General features: G+C 39.8%; 1 protein-coding gene across 1 annotated transcript in view; it reads right to left on the bottom strand.

Moving 5' to 3' along the window:
- The window catches only part of HSF5 (heat shock transcription factor 5), a 48,463-nt gene extending 33,436 nt beyond the window's left edge, over window positions 1-15,027 (bottom strand). Inside the window, exons 1-2 of the mRNA XM_068979012.1 lie at window positions 14,406-15,027; window positions 7,977-8,351 (exon numbers count right to left, since the gene is read on the bottom strand). Coding sequence (XP_068835113.1) covers window positions 7,977-8,351; window positions 14,406-15,027 — 997 coding nt within the window. The remainder of the gene's footprint in view (window positions 1-7,976; window positions 8,352-14,405) is intronic.
- Window positions 15,028-15,705: the final 678 nt, after the last annotated feature.

Below are 15,705 nucleotides of genomic sequence, written 5' to 3' on the forward strand. Positions count from 1 at the left end.
AACACTGGCATAGAGTAAGCAGTCAGTATACAAAGAGCTAATGATTTTAGCTAAGGAAATACATTTTCCAAACTTCCTCTTTATATAGTTAGGATACCATGAAAAGACTGAATTCTTTGTACTGGTATAGTCTTACTTACAGTGAAGTTAAACTCACTCAGCCGTGTCCGACTCTTTGTGACCCCATGGAATAGTCCACAGAATTCTCCAGGCCAGAATTCTGGAGTGGGTAGCCATTCCCTTCTCCAGGAGATCTTCAGGGATCTTCCCAACTCAGGGATCAAACCCAAGTCTCCCACACTCCAGGAGGATTCTTTACCAGCTGAACCACCAGGGAAGCCCAAGAATACTGGAGTGGGTAGCATATCCCTTCTCCAGCAGATCTTCCCAACTCAGGAATCAAACTGGGGTCTCCTGCATTGCAGGCAATCCCTTTACCAGCTCAGCTACCAGGGAAGTCCCCATACTTACAGATGCAGCCTTAATAATTGGTTGAGTCTCCTCTTTTCCAGAGAGAGAATCTCCAGAACGAATGAGAATCAGTTTTAACATCACACCTTTGGATTAAAGAGAGTATGACATTTACTGAGCACCTAACATATTCCAGGTACAGTCCAAGGTCCTTTACATGTATTGCCTCATTTAATCCAAACAACTGAATGAGATATTAACATTACTTTACAAAAATCAGGAAATTAAAGCTCAGGGATGTTAAAAAATGTGCTGAAAGTTCACAAAGCTGATAGTGACAGAGGCAATCATCAAGCTGCAAAGTACATGCTCTTTAATGTATCATGATATTTCCCTAATCTTTCTTCCTAAAATGTAATACTTTAATTTTACTAGAACTCCACTTGTGGAATATTTTTAAGGTGTCTTATTTACAGGTGGCAACATTTTTGGTCCACATTTCTCATATTCTGAATACGCTAGTAAAATTACTAAATAATCTCATTCTGTAATCTTTGAGGTATATTAGTCTAACAATTGCAAAAATTCATCAAAATGCTTCCTTTTTATCTATTACTGACTGTGGATTTTTAAAATGTCAGAAGTTTATAAAGGTATAAGAGAAATATTTTATTATATCATGTGCATTTTAAGGCATTAAATTTTACACATGGAAATAAAAAATTAAAATGGTTAGAATTCTAGTTCAAATAAGAATATAAGGGTTGATGTTTTCTGAATTACATAATTTTAACAATTCCAGTGGTTAAAAAAGCCAGATATTACTAGGATGGCCACATAAAATTCAAGCAGCTGTCACTTCCCATATCCTTGGAGATTATTCAAATACACAATTAAAATTTTTCATATTGGAATTTTGTTTCCCAGAATATTTAAAAGCATAAATACCCTGGGAAATAAGTTAAATCCAAAAAGCTACGGAGGGGTCTGCGGGGTTTGCTGAAACTGAAAACAACTGGGATCTTTTTCCAGTTTTAACAGCTAAAGAAAACAGCCCCCTGGTGGCAGAAAGGACTCAGTCAGGGGCTGTAGATTTTCACCCATCGCGCACGCGTGTGTGCTCAGTCACGTTGGACTCTTTGTGAACCCATGGACTGCAGATCCTCAGGCTCCTCTGTCCATGGAATTTTCCAGGCAAGAATGCTGGGGTGAGTTGCCATTTCCTCCGCCAAGGGATCTTTCACCCATCAGGGCACCATAAAAGTGTTTTGTTACAAATAAATCAATGAAAGGTATTAGCTTTATTTTTCTGATAGTGCTATAATCAATCTGATGCCACTGTTTACACATTTTGAATAGCTGTTAAAGTGTACCTTAAAATAAATTTATTGAAAAAATAACATAGAATATACAACAATAAAATATAACATGCTAAGTCGCTTCAGTCGTGTCCAACTCTGTGCGAACCCATAGATGGCAGCCCACCAGGCTCTGCTGTCCCTGGGATTCTCCAGGCAAGAGTGCTGGAGTGCATTGCCATTGCCTTCTCCAATGCATGAAAGTGAAAAAAGAAAGTGAAGTCGCTCAGTCGTGTCCTACTCTTAGTGACCCCATGGACCGCAGCCTACCAGGCTCCTCCGTCCATGAGATTTTCCAGGCGAGAGTACTGGAGTGGGGTGCCATTGCCTTCTCCGAAAATATAACATGTAAGTGACTATATTAATAAATAGTTGATAGCTGATTTGGTATCTAAGGAAACAGCAAAATAGAGACTGTCCTTTCAAGTGTCCAGTTACAAATGGAAAGTAGAAAGGTGCCTACATGAAGAAAGGGAGGTGAATAGGTAATCCAAAAAGACTCCTCAATGACTAGTTCCTTACCAGTGCAGTCCTACTTCATACAGTCAACAAAACAGAACAAAGCAAAGTATTAATGAGTTCACTGGATATGAAAATCTAGTATAAAAATACAACTGTGTGCTTCATACATGACAAACTAATCTAGTGTGTATTAGGAAAGCACTGTGAAAGTACTAACACTTCTAAAACTGAGTTTATCACTATGAAGATACGTTCATCTCCATAGAGATCTTCAGTGTCTTTCTGAAGGCAGTGTTCATTTAAGGCACTGAATCGCATGTAGAATAAAAAGCTGGAAATGGTGAACAATTTCTATTTCATATATAAGAGTTGATGACATCTTTTATGGTAAAAATAAATTACTGAAAATTTATCTAAAGGTAAAAATTTTCACATCCACTATAGGTTAGGAAAACAAGTTCATATACTTTATCCAATGTAGGTAATTCATATTTATAATTAAAATGTTCTGGACTTGAAGCTACTCTGAAATAGTAAAGTATCAACAGCGAAGAAATACTCAAAAGGAAAAATATCTTAACAGTAAAGTTAATTTCAAGGTAAGTTACTACAGCAACTAGAACCCCAACATCTCCTCATCTACAGTGAGGTAAGGAAATGGTATTCGAGTCCACAACCAAAAGAAGTGAAAGCAGAACATACAATTGTAGAACCAAGTTCAGAGCACCAATAGCCAAAAGGTGGAAGCAACCCAGTGTCTATCAACAGGTGAACTGACAAATAAAATGTGGTCCATATACATGGAAATTTCAGAAAACTATTCAGCATTTAAAGGAAGGAGATTTTGACTCATGCCACAATATCAATGACTCAGAATAAGTGAAAGATGCCAATCACAAAAGGACAAATACACGACTGCCCTCATATGAGGTTCCTAGAGTTATCAGATTCTTTAAGACAGAAAGTAGGATGGCAGCCGCCACAAGATGGCGAGAGGGGAACGTGAAGTTAGTGTTTACTGGGTACAGAGTTTCAGCTGGGGAAAGACGAAAAAGTTCTAGAAAAGGATGGTGGTGATGCTAGTACAACAATGCGAACGTATTTAATGCCACAGAGCTGTACACTTAAAAATGGCTAAAACGGTCAATCCTATATGTATTTTACCTCAATGAAAAGAAAAGAAAACTGTGCTTTTGCTTAAAAATCCTCCTAGTGTATCTACGTCAAGTCCCTTTCTCCATAAGAACGAAATCAGACCTTTCCAGAGAAACTGACAATACAGGCTCCCAGAGCATCAGAAAGTTCTTATAACTTCATATTCTATGCTTGTTTATGTACATTATATAGAATGAAAAGCCTAAAGATCAAATGTTTAAAATTTAATGTACTTCAAAACAGTAATAATCAACCTTCTTTGCCCAAGAGTCAGTTCAGAAAATTTTTTAAATAATAAAACACATGCACCTTCATGAGAGCGGCATATTCTTTTAAATCACTTCAGTCAGCCTTTAAAGTGTTAGTAGCTAGGCTCATTTGAAATACAGCTTTTAAAATATGTTATCCTTTATATGTAAATATAAAGTTTTTAAGTGTTTTAAATGTTGAAGTCTATTCAAATTCTATACATTAATTCATTTAATCCCAGATCCAAACTATTACTGCCACTTTTTGGAAAGGGAAATTGAAACCGAGTGACATGAAATAATCCACAGAAGGTCACAATGTCCATCAGATGACTAACTGCAAAGCTGAGGCTAGAATTACTTCATTTACTCAATAAATATTTACTGAGAACCCATTATGGCCAAGCACTACACCAGGTGCAGGGGGATACAGAAATGAATCAGACACAGCTGCAGACTGAATGTCCCACTCTAGCAGCTGGATGGAGTCTGTCTCTCTGCTCAAGCAGAGAGAGTCAACAGCCCAGGGTCAGGGCCCTGCCATCGGCAGAACAGAAGGCGAGGTCCCCCTGACCAGCATCTGTCACCTACCCTATCTGGAAGGGACTAACTCTGGGGAAGAGGTATATCAGGAAAGAGTCTCTCAGAAGAAAAACAAAACAAACAAAATGTCCTCTCTGTATTACAAGCAGGCCGGCAGCAGCAAGCAGAACATAACGGCCGAAAGAATGAACTCGAAAGAATCTGCCTAGATTTGTTTCCTAGCCCTGCCTGTGCTGAGCTGTGCTTCGGCTTCTAATCTATGAAACGGGGATAACTACATTCCCTATCTTATAAACTTGTTTTGAGGATTAAATGAATTCATATTTGGAAAGCACTCAGCATAGTACCTGGTCACAGTGACTGCTACACAAATATTTGTTAAATAAAATACAAGACAAAGGGCAGCTACAAATCACCAATCACTGCTTTGAGCTTAAAACTTAACTTGGGAAAAAAGTCAAAGTTAACTTTGACTTTTACAACATGAGTCGAAGGGAAACAATTCCTCAATACAGGATTCTGTATATAAATATGAATATACTACTATTCTTATGCATGTTCAAATACATACAGAATGAGCAAAACAAAAAGGTCTAAAATACAGTCTTTTTATAAAAAAGGGAAATTAAATTATAGTAGCACCCTGAAAACAGCATTAGAGAAGAAAACTGAATTCAAGATAGGGCAAGACTAGAAAGAGCCCTCTAAAGCTGGATCTATAACATTTTGTCTTAGAAGAAGCGGTTAAGAGTGGAAAAAATGTAAACAAGCTGGGCAAAGAAAACAGATGCTTCAAGAGAGGAAGGGCAAATGTAATAACTGAGGTTGAGTCCATTTACGAGTCAGTCTTGAGAGCAGTTTTTTAGTCTCCAAGTTTGGCTTTACTAGAGAAATAATTTATGAAATATTACAAAATACAAATTTTCCTGGTTATACCACATGAAGACCAGATCCAGGTTTATTTTCAATATAACTAATTTTTAAATGAAGTTGAGTATTGTTTTTTTTACTAAAATTTGATCCAAATCTCAAGTCATATAATTCACTTTGAAAGGATTAAAGTATGATCATTATTCCAAAATTAGTTACTTTATTATTAGGATTTGGAAAGCTGGATTGAGAGTGATTATTATCCTGCCTCTGAGAGTAGTATTTTACTTAACTTTGGTAAAGTCATTTGTAAAGCCCTTCACAAACAAGTATTCACTAAATATTGGTTAAACTGCTCACTACGTTTTGCGTCCTTCACCTAAGATTTGGAGGAATTAAGTACTTGTACAGTTATTTCTTTGGCATTTTCTTTCCCTTCCATAGCAGGTCTTTTGTATTGAACAATACAACTTTTTATTTCTATAGTACTTCAGAATGTTCAAAGCAATTTTGCCTACATTATATCATAGAACTACTCTATATATTAGAATTCATCATGAAATCATGAGATTTCTTTTTCTCATAACCTCAGAACCTTCATGGTAATTTCAATCATCCATATCAAAGAAGACAAAACAAAAATTCAGATAACACAAGATTCTATTTCATATGCACTCTATATTATCAAAACATCAGCAGCACTTGTTCTTTTAATGTGCCTCTTTTCTAGTCCTTATCTTGGACTTCTGGAGACAATTTTCAATGTAATTATCAAATTAATAAATTTATTTATAAATTTAAATCCAAGCTAACACAAAATATTTTTAAATGACATAGATCCTAAATTGTAATAATTTAACAAATAGTACTTCTATAATGAATGAATAATATTAACTATTTATAGTATTTTCTAATAACATACAACTAGTTCTCATAAAATTTAGAACTAGGAGTTTCTAAGAGGATTGTTTGGAATTTGGAATACATTTTCCTGTAGAAACATCATCATACAGACTAGTTTGGCTCCTAAGCCAAACTATAACCATCCGTACCTTAATGGCAGCACTAATAGTAATATGGAACCTAACCACCGTATCTAATATGTACATAGGAAAATTTCTCCAAAATCCCAAGTTAGAAGGCCAAGCACATTTCTCTCCCTGTTGTAGTCCTCCTAAATTTCAACTCCCCAGAAGTTTTTGAGTCTTTAGTAGTGTAGAGGAGGGGCATTTAAGGGAGATTAGGAAAAGAAAGAGAGACATTCATTGCTAAAAGGAAGAGAGACAGGGGTGTTGTCCAGTTGATGGGCTATAGAATGTAAAGCGAGTATAGGAAAAACACAGACTGTCTCTCTATATTCTATGCATTTATGGATTGCAGCCAAATTATAATTTAGATAGAAATGCCTAATTTATCAAAATATTGATTAAAAATCCCTCAGGAAAGATCTGACACTATTTGTTGCTATACATAAGATATATAACATAAATGTCATCTTCTAGCTTTCAAGATCACCCAGATATTTTTGTTCTTCAAAGAATTAGCTGAAAGTCCGAAAAAAAGAGACTTAGGCCTCCATTTTTTTTATATATAAGGTTAAAAAAAAGATTTTTAAAATTTCTAATAGGCAAATAATTAAGTGCTATATCATCTTACTCCATATAATTTCTTCCCCTTATCCTTCTCCATCCACCAAAACAGCAGCAGCTCCAAAAATCTATAAAACTCAATCTAATTTAACCTCTGGTTTTATTATTTTAATATTATTAAACTTAAGTGCTTTGAGAAAATAAAGCAATCCCTTTTACTGTCTGTATTTGGGTAGAATGCAATGAGCCAATAATAAATAAATATGGTTGCATATTACCAGCATTATTATAAATGGAACAGTTTCCAAATTTACAGCTTTTAAAAGACAACCAATCATTTAACCTCCTTATCTAATTTACATGCCTCCCACTTATTTTAGTTTTTCATTTCGTCCTGCTTGGGAAAAGTGGTCTAACAAAAATACCTCTGGAGACTGCTTCCAGCTGTACTTAATTAATATGCCTACATTCTTAATTCAAAAGGCAAAGGACTGCCCCCTTTTTTCTCTTCCTGGTCTTTTCTGAAAGCCTTGACCCTTGACTTTTTTCTATTGCCCCATTTCATCACTCTGTGTAAACAATAATGAAAATATATATCACCTCTATGGTGCTTCTGCAAAACAATAAATTGTTTTTAATTAAATGGTAACATTATCATTCTGCAAAAATGTATCCCTAAATGGATGGTCACTATCACATGGGTTCCCAATGAGTGGCCTGAGCTCTACTGCCAGGTCTTCCATGCCCTTGGCTGAGCTCGAGGTCAGCTGTCATTGTCAGCCTCTTCTCTCAGCTACTCCCAGCTGTTCGCTGGCTGAGATTAACCCTGCAGGGATTGCACTGCCAAACCACACCATTACATTTTTATTAAAAGAATATAATTTAGTCTTAAGAGATGGTGAGTAGGCTCTTTTATTAAACTTCATTACTGAGATACTAAGATGATTTCATTATGAGGTAGTCTCACATATATAACTAAAAAATTAATAATATGTAATATAAGTATTTTTTTCTAAAAGAAAAAAACCCACAAAAAACTACTACACCAAGAACAGTGTTATACCAAGATCTGGTGTACTAAGTCTTACCAGAACATATTTTGAGGATACCAAAGTTTCACTAAAAACATACACTTCAATGCTCCAACAATTTTCACAGCCTTTAAGAACATAATGAAATTTCACATATTGCTAAAAAAATGAATACTCATGAGAAATCTTTGACATTTCCTAGGTGCACATTCCTATCTTTGTTCAGGCATACAAAAATGCATTTTAAAAAATGTAAGTTCTCATTATCAAGTACCTTAAAAGAAACCATTGAATTTGAATTTCTCATACCTGTAGGATAGTAGGCTTGGGAGTACTGCGCTGAGGGTGTGTAGTTACTATATTTTTGGGAGGAGCTGACCATTGTTTGAGGACCTTGCTGAACGTGTACAGATGTGGCACTGGGCTGCAGGGTATACGTAACCTCAGCTGGAAACCTCTGTAGTACAGGAAATGGAACCCCTTTATCTGAAAAAGTGGGAGACGTTTCCACTTGTCCTGGGTGCATTCCGAGAGAGTTCTGCCATGTTCTAGGAGGGATCGGGGTCCGATCTAAACCTTTCAGAGGAAAAGTACTGTGGTTGTGGGATGAAGTTGATACGTAGGAATAAGGAGACAAACTATCTCGCCGGAACGACCGGTGAAATTGTCCTACGGCCACTGGTCCTGCATAAAAGAGGAAGAGCACATTTACTAATTTTATATTACACCACCAGACACAGTAAACCAAAAGTCACAAAACATACACTACTCTTCACTTGTGAATATGCTGAGTTTCCAGCCATTCTCAACACAACAGAAATTTATTGGTAAAAACAAGTTCAGAACACACAATATGAAATTACAAATATAATGCTGAAAAAATAATCATACAAATTTTGTTTGGTTGTCAATATGATTGTGATAAGAGACAAAGTGGCCAAACTCTAACATTAAATCAAAGGTTAAACGTCATCTTACCTTTCACTTCAACTGACTGACCCAGATTTTCCCAATCTATAAACTATCAGTACTTCCTAGAAGTTTTAGAAATTCCATTTGGTCTTCTAAATCATTTAGGAATCTTAATAGGTACAAAAATAAGCACTCAACCATATTCATGAAAGATATAAGTATGGAAAAAATAAAAATTATCACACAAAAAGAAATTTCATGTTCTTTGCTCCCTTTCAATTTTTAAACAAATTTTAATAACAATCTTTGCAGAAAAGTCAAGCTTAGAAACTCTGACTTGTTCATTCCTGAATCAAAAATTTTCCATGGTCTCTTTTTCTTCAGAGTATCTCTAGTCCCTTCCTAGATATCAATGGCTCTCAAACATTGATTTACATTTGAACCACCTCAAAAGTCTGTTAAAAATCCACACACTCAGGACAAGAGATTCCTATATTTGCTTTTTCTTATCTTGCAAGGTAGAAAGGAATTAATCAGTGGAGATGAGGAAGAGAGAGAAAGAGCAATACTACATAATGAAGAAAAGGAAAATATAAAAGTTGCAAGCTGAACTTATTTTAAAGACTGTAGTTCTTGACGATAAAGCTAGTCTAATTTATTCCTAGGAAGGATTTTACCAATTATGTGGTTCACAAAGCCTTTTCAATTTGTTTTTGTTGTATTAAGCTATATCTATATAAATAAAATATATATAAAAACTATACCTATAATCTATAAAACAGAAGGCAAGTCTAATTTACGTGCTACTCATCTGCTAAAGATGGCACTTACATACCTACTTTTCCAAATATTTAAATATGTTATACATCTTTTGTTCCAGCATTCCTATAATGTTTGATTTCTTCTAAAGAATGAAGCATTAGGAAGTGCTCATAACCACTTCTGTTCTGGCACTGCCTGATTCAAATTGATTTTGCTCAAATAAACTCTTAAAATTTAAAAAGAATAAATCATTAATGCCAAAAATAAGCAAATACAGGAGTTCGGGGCAGACATGTACACACAAAATGGATAACCAACAAGGACCTATCCTGTAGCACAGGGAACTCTGTTCAATGTTATGTGGCAATCTGGATGTAAAGGGAGTTTAGAGGCGAATGGATACATGTATCCATGGACAACTGAGTCTCTTTGCTGTTCACCTGAAACTGTCACAACATTGGTAATTGGCTATACTCCAGTATAAAGTAAAAAGTTTAAAATAAGAAACAAAAAACAAACAAAAAAAAGTCAAGAGCTAATGGAGAAAAAAATCTAATGGACAAAAAAAGTCTCCTTCAGAAGATTAAATGTATTTAAATTATACACCTCTTAAAAACTACTTTTAAAATACAAAATAGTTTTTATGCTGATTAGCAAACACATGCACACACACTTTGAACTACCACTGACAATTCTTTAAGACTTAAAGAAACATTTTTTGTTTGTGAGGTCCCAAACTGCCCATCACTTTTTTTTTTTTCTTGAATGCTAAAACTTTATATTGCTAGAGTGTGGAATAGCTCACTAACCCTTCTTTACCCTCTTTAAGTTGTTGATGAATTTTCAGATTGTCAATAACAATAGATAATTAAAGAATACTCTACCCTGATTTCTCAAATTCTAATTTAGATCTGAATCAAAATACAATTCTACTTCTACTATGATAAATTCTGAGTGATCCCCAAATATTTAAATATTTTATTTACTGCTAATATAAGGACACTGGACACAAATTAGAAGGACATTTGCTTTTTGTTTTTAATTAAGAACTAACACATGTTCAGCTCTTATTCTTCTGTTAGAGGTTACTTCACAGGGTTCTAGTCTACCAACTTTATAGAACATCACCTACATGTCTCCAGGACATCTAAGATATATATTTGGCAAAGTTTAAATCCAGGATCCTAAAAATGTAAGGTAGGCTGTTGTTCTTTCTATTCCATCTGTAAAAGTGAATCTGAACTAATCAGTCCCCAGGAGAGAACTTGCCTCTTTCCCAAAACTTGGTTCTTGAGAGTTAGTTTAGAAAGCTTTAACAAATACTATGAAATAAACTGACAATAAAAACAAGATAACAATAGTAGAAAAACAGGAAAAACACGTGACCCTCACATTTCTTATCAACTACAGAGGGGTGGCAGAGGATAAGACGGTTGGATGGCATCACCGACTCAATGGACATGAGTTTGAGCAAACTCCGGGAGACAGTGAAGGACAGGGAAGTCTGGCATGTTGCAGTCCATAGAGTCGCAAAGAGTCAGACACGCCTTACCGACTGAACAACATTCTCAGAAGGTGAACAGGACAACTGGCTCAATGGACCTAGGTAAAAGAACCAGGTCCTAACACAGAGGATTCTACTGCAAAAGAGAAGTATTTAAATCAGAAGCTGCAGTAGAACACAGAGCACAAAAAGGAAATGAAGGAGCAATACAGTCAGGCATATAATCAAGAATTAAGCAGAATAAAAATTAGTGAGCCAAAAGAGAGGAACCACGGACCTAGAACATGGAAACAGAGCAATATTCTTAACCTTAGAATTACATTCCACCCAAATCAGTAACACAATTTCCTAGTGAACCAAGTCTATGTGGTGGACAATCCACACCTGACAGATTTTCTATACATACCAACAGGCAGAATGCATGAAATGTATGAAAACTAAGATAATGGAGGTATATATGAACTGATGTATTAGCTATACCAGGAAAGTATGAATTACATTTATGTTTTTCAACAGATAATCTTTAAAATGCTGACCAACCGAACTATAAGTGAGGAAAATCAGATTCTACATAGCCCCTGTGCTTCTTCAACTGAAATGAACTCTATACTTAAACTACAACTAGGTGTAGGATAGGGCAGGGAAAAAAGAAATCAGAGAAGAGGAAAAAGTGACCAAGAATTGGTCTCTGTGTATGCATGTGTGTTTCTTTCTTTGAAGTAGTGATCCTGTTTTTCCCAAGAACACATTTTCAGTCTTTTCTCCTTATGCCCACCAGATACACAATCTGAAAAAACAAGTATCTAAATGAATGCCAAGGTATTGTACCCACTGTCTTTCTCCATTTGATTCCCCACCAAAATCAAAGGACATCACATGGAAGTAAGTGGCTTAATATTCCTTTAGAATTCCTTTAGAACATTCCTATGCCACTGCTACTTTTCCAACTAGTTCCTAGAACTCTAACCTAATCCCTTATCTTCTAAACTCCACAGATACACAACCTAATCCATCTTCTAAATTCCAAATGAAGATTGCTCATTCCTAACCCTGGGGCTTACATTAAACTGAACACAGTGTTACTTTTATTTGTATATTTAACATTTTCCCATAACTGAAAAGTAAGCCAGACACTTTTATGTTAAATCTCTGTTAACACGATGAAAATGTCTCTATTACTCTCCTGGTTGAAGGTAAAGAATGAATTCTCATGATTATATCCTGTTGCTTTCTTGGTATGCTGCTGCACATCACCTACTCTTTGAACAAGGAGAGGGAATATTGCCACCCTCACCTTCCTGGAAGAAGGGGGAGGGTATTAGAAATCAAGTTGAAAATCATTTTAAAAGTCAAAGTAATTTTCTATCACAGAGAGTTTTTGAAGTTTGAGTAAACATAGAGTTGCATGCAAAGATGGGCATAACAAAAGACAGAAATGGTATGGACCCAACAGAGCAGAAGATATTAAGAAGAGGTAACAAACACACACAGAACTATACAAAAAAGATCTTAATGATACAGATAACCATGATGGTATGATCACTCACCTAGAGCCAGACATCCTGGAGTCAAGTGGGCCTTAGGAAATATCACTACAAACAAAGCTAGTGGAGGTGATAGAATTCCAGTTGAGCTGTTTCAAATCCTAAAAGATGATGCTGTGAAAGTGCTGCACTCAATATGCCAGCAAATTTGGAAAACTCAGCAGTGGCCACAGGACCAGAAAAGGTGTTTTCATTCCAATCCCAAAGAAAGGCAGTGCCAGAGAATGTACAAACTACTGCACAGTTGCACTCATCTCACACGCCAGCAAAGTAATGCTCAAAATTCTCCAAGCCAGGCTGCAACACAATACGTAAACTGAGAACTTCTAGATGTTCAAGCTGGATTTAGAAAAGGCAGAGGAACCAAAGATCAAATTGCCAACAACCGCTGGATCATAGAAAAAGCAAGAGAATTTCAGAAAAACATCTACTTCTGCTTCATTGACTATGCTAAAGCCTTCAACTGTGTGGATCACAACAAACTGTGGGAAATTCTTCAAGAGATGGGAATACCAAACCACCTGACCTGCCTCCTGAGACACCTGTATGCAGGTCAAGAAGCAACAGTTAGAACTGGACATGGAACAAACTGGGACCGGTTCCAAACTGGGAAAGGGGTATGTCAAGGCTGTATATTGTCACCCTGCTTATTTAACTGCTATGCAGAGTACATCATGTGAAATGCTGGGATGGATGAAGCACAAGCTGGAATCAAGACTGCTGGGAGAAATATCAATAATTTCAGATATGCAGATGACACCATACTTACGGCAGAAAGTGAAGAGGAACTAAAGGGCGGAATGAAGCTCCAATACTTTGGCCCACCTGATGCAAAGAGCTGACTCATTAGAAAAGACTGATGCTGGGAAAGACTGAAAGCAGGAAAAGAGGATGACAGAGGACAAGATGGCTGGATGTCATCACCGACTCAATGAGCTTGAGCAAGCTCTGGGAGATGGTGAAGAACAGAGAAGCCTGGCGGGCTGCAGTCCATGGGGTTGCGAAGAGTCGGACACGACTGAGCAACTAAACAGCAACAAAATACAGACTTACACGTAGAAACTTTTTCAAAACTTAAAGACTGAAGCCAACAGTGAAAAATTCCAAGGTTGTAAACATGAGCTTTCTAAAATCATTTTTAACTAAAATTAGACAGTTGTACACACACACACACACACGTTTGGTTTTACCTGTGTCTAACCATAACATCTTAAATAAGGATTGGGTCTAATCAGCTACTATGAAAGAACTGTTTAGCCAATTCATTCTACCCATGAGCAATACCTGGTAAAAACAGGAAAATATATTACTATATTTTTGCTTTCAAGTTATATAAACAACGCCTACGGTTCTACACATTACTCCGGAACCTACAATATGATCACTGTGAGAACACTTCTTCCAAGATTTCTTACATGGGTCAATGGGGGTAAGACAGCATGGCTCGTCAAGGACACCCACCCACCCACTCAAAGTACCTTGATCACCACTTTCCCTGGGCTGGCATAACTGTTCTACGTTCTCTCGGCTGTGACTGTTCCTTCCCACCTTGACCTTTGCCATATCCTCACCCTGTATAGGAACTCTGTTCTGCTTCCTATCAGAACGCAGGAGCCAGTTCTATTTCTTCCAGACCCAGGGCTTCAACAAAGGCCTACTTATTTTTAGGTGTTCGCTGTGAAAAGACCGGGTCTCGAGAAGATATATGGCGATAGAGGTTTGGAGCCCACGAGGGTTCCGAGAAGACTCAAGAAAGCCAGCCTAACGCGGAGGTCCCCGTGACCGCCACTGGACACAGAAGGGCCTCATCGTCCATGGGCCCCATCCAGGAGAGGTGCTGGCGGGAAGAGGGGCGATGCCGGTGCCGTGCCGACTTGTCGGCAAGCACGGCCGACAGCGGCTCCCGGGCGCTTCCCTGACACCGCCAAGGAAATGCCCGCGGGCGTGGCGGTTGCCCCCTCGACGGCCGAGCGCCCTGCCGCTGGCCAAGGGCAGAGGAGGAGGGGCAGGACTCACCCTGCGGCTCCGGCCGGGGCCCCGAGGGCGGCGGCGGCTCCTGGTGCTGCAGCGGGGAGGTGGAGGCCGAGGCCGAGGCCGACGTGATGAGGAGCCTCTGGAAGCGGTTGGGCGGGCGGCAGGGCACCTCCAGGCCGGCCGCCAGCTTGGCCTTGTTGGCGCTGGTGAGCCTCTTGAGGTGCACAAGCAGCTGCGGCTGGTCGCGGCGGAAGTGCGGGCTGTGGAAGTGGTGGAGCGGCCCGTCGCCCGCCGGCCCGCCGCCCCCCGGCGCCGGCCCGGGCCCCGCCGCGCCCGGCCCGCCCAGCACCACCTTGCGGAAGCCGTAGAGGTTGAGCTGGCGGATGAAGCTGGTGAAGTTGGTGGTTTTGAAGAGCTCGGGCTCGGCCCCGGCGCCCCCGACGCCGCCGCCCCCGCCGCCGCCGGCGCCCCCGGCCCCACCGCCCCCGGCCCCCGCCCCGGGCGGGCTGAGCAGCTCGGCCTCGAAGAGCGGCTGGTCGATGAGCAGCCCCTCACCGCGACCGTCCCAGCGGATCGAGCGGTACCGGGGGCTGTTCACCAGCCGCCACAGCTTGGCGGGGAAGTTGTTGGGGTTGATGGGGGTGGAGAGCAGCGCCTCCTCCATCACCCCGCCCGGGCCCTGGGCCTCGCCCCGCCGAGCCTGGCTCTCTCACCCCGTTCTCGATCTCCCCCCCACCCTTCGGCGGCCTTCGCTCCGCCCTGCCCCCTCCAACCAGCGCTCCGCCGCCGCCGACCCGGGGACCGTTGGTGCACGAGCCCTCTGCGGCGCCCGCCGGGGCGGCCAATGGGGCCTCGAGTTGCCGCTGCGCGGCCGCACTTGGCGCGAGCCGACCCGCCCCTTGAGCCCGGGCCACGTGCACCACAGAGAAGGCGCGCTCGCTGGGCGGCCTCCTGAGGGAGCCGGAGGCGCTGGGGCCCAGGGTCCGGGGTCCGGGGCCCGCGGGCCGGTGTCGCGTCCTGCAGAGATCCACCGGGGGTATCCGCGGCGGAATGCGGAGACCCGAGTACTGCACCGCATCAGGCAGCGGGGCTGTGGGGGCTTTAGAATTCAGAAAGTGCGAAGTGGGTGTTAACAAATCCGGCCATTCTCAAAAACACATTCTATGCTCTTATTAGTCCTAACAGTTGAATTGCTTGTCTCTCCAAATAAAAATGGCGATGGTGGTATAGTACCCTGAGTGCACAAACTGAAAAGAGTGGCATTTTATCTGTTCTGAAATATACTCTCTTCAGCCAATGCTTTGCTCAAGACCATTTACCCAAGGTGGAATGAAAACAGGAG

Source organism: Capricornis sumatraensis, chromosome 8 (genome assembly GCF_032405125.1).
Source record: "Capricornis sumatraensis isolate serow.1 chromosome 8, serow.2, whole genome shotgun sequence".
Taxonomy (NCBI): Eukaryota; Metazoa; Chordata; class Mammalia; order Artiodactyla; family Bovidae; genus Capricornis; species Capricornis sumatraensis.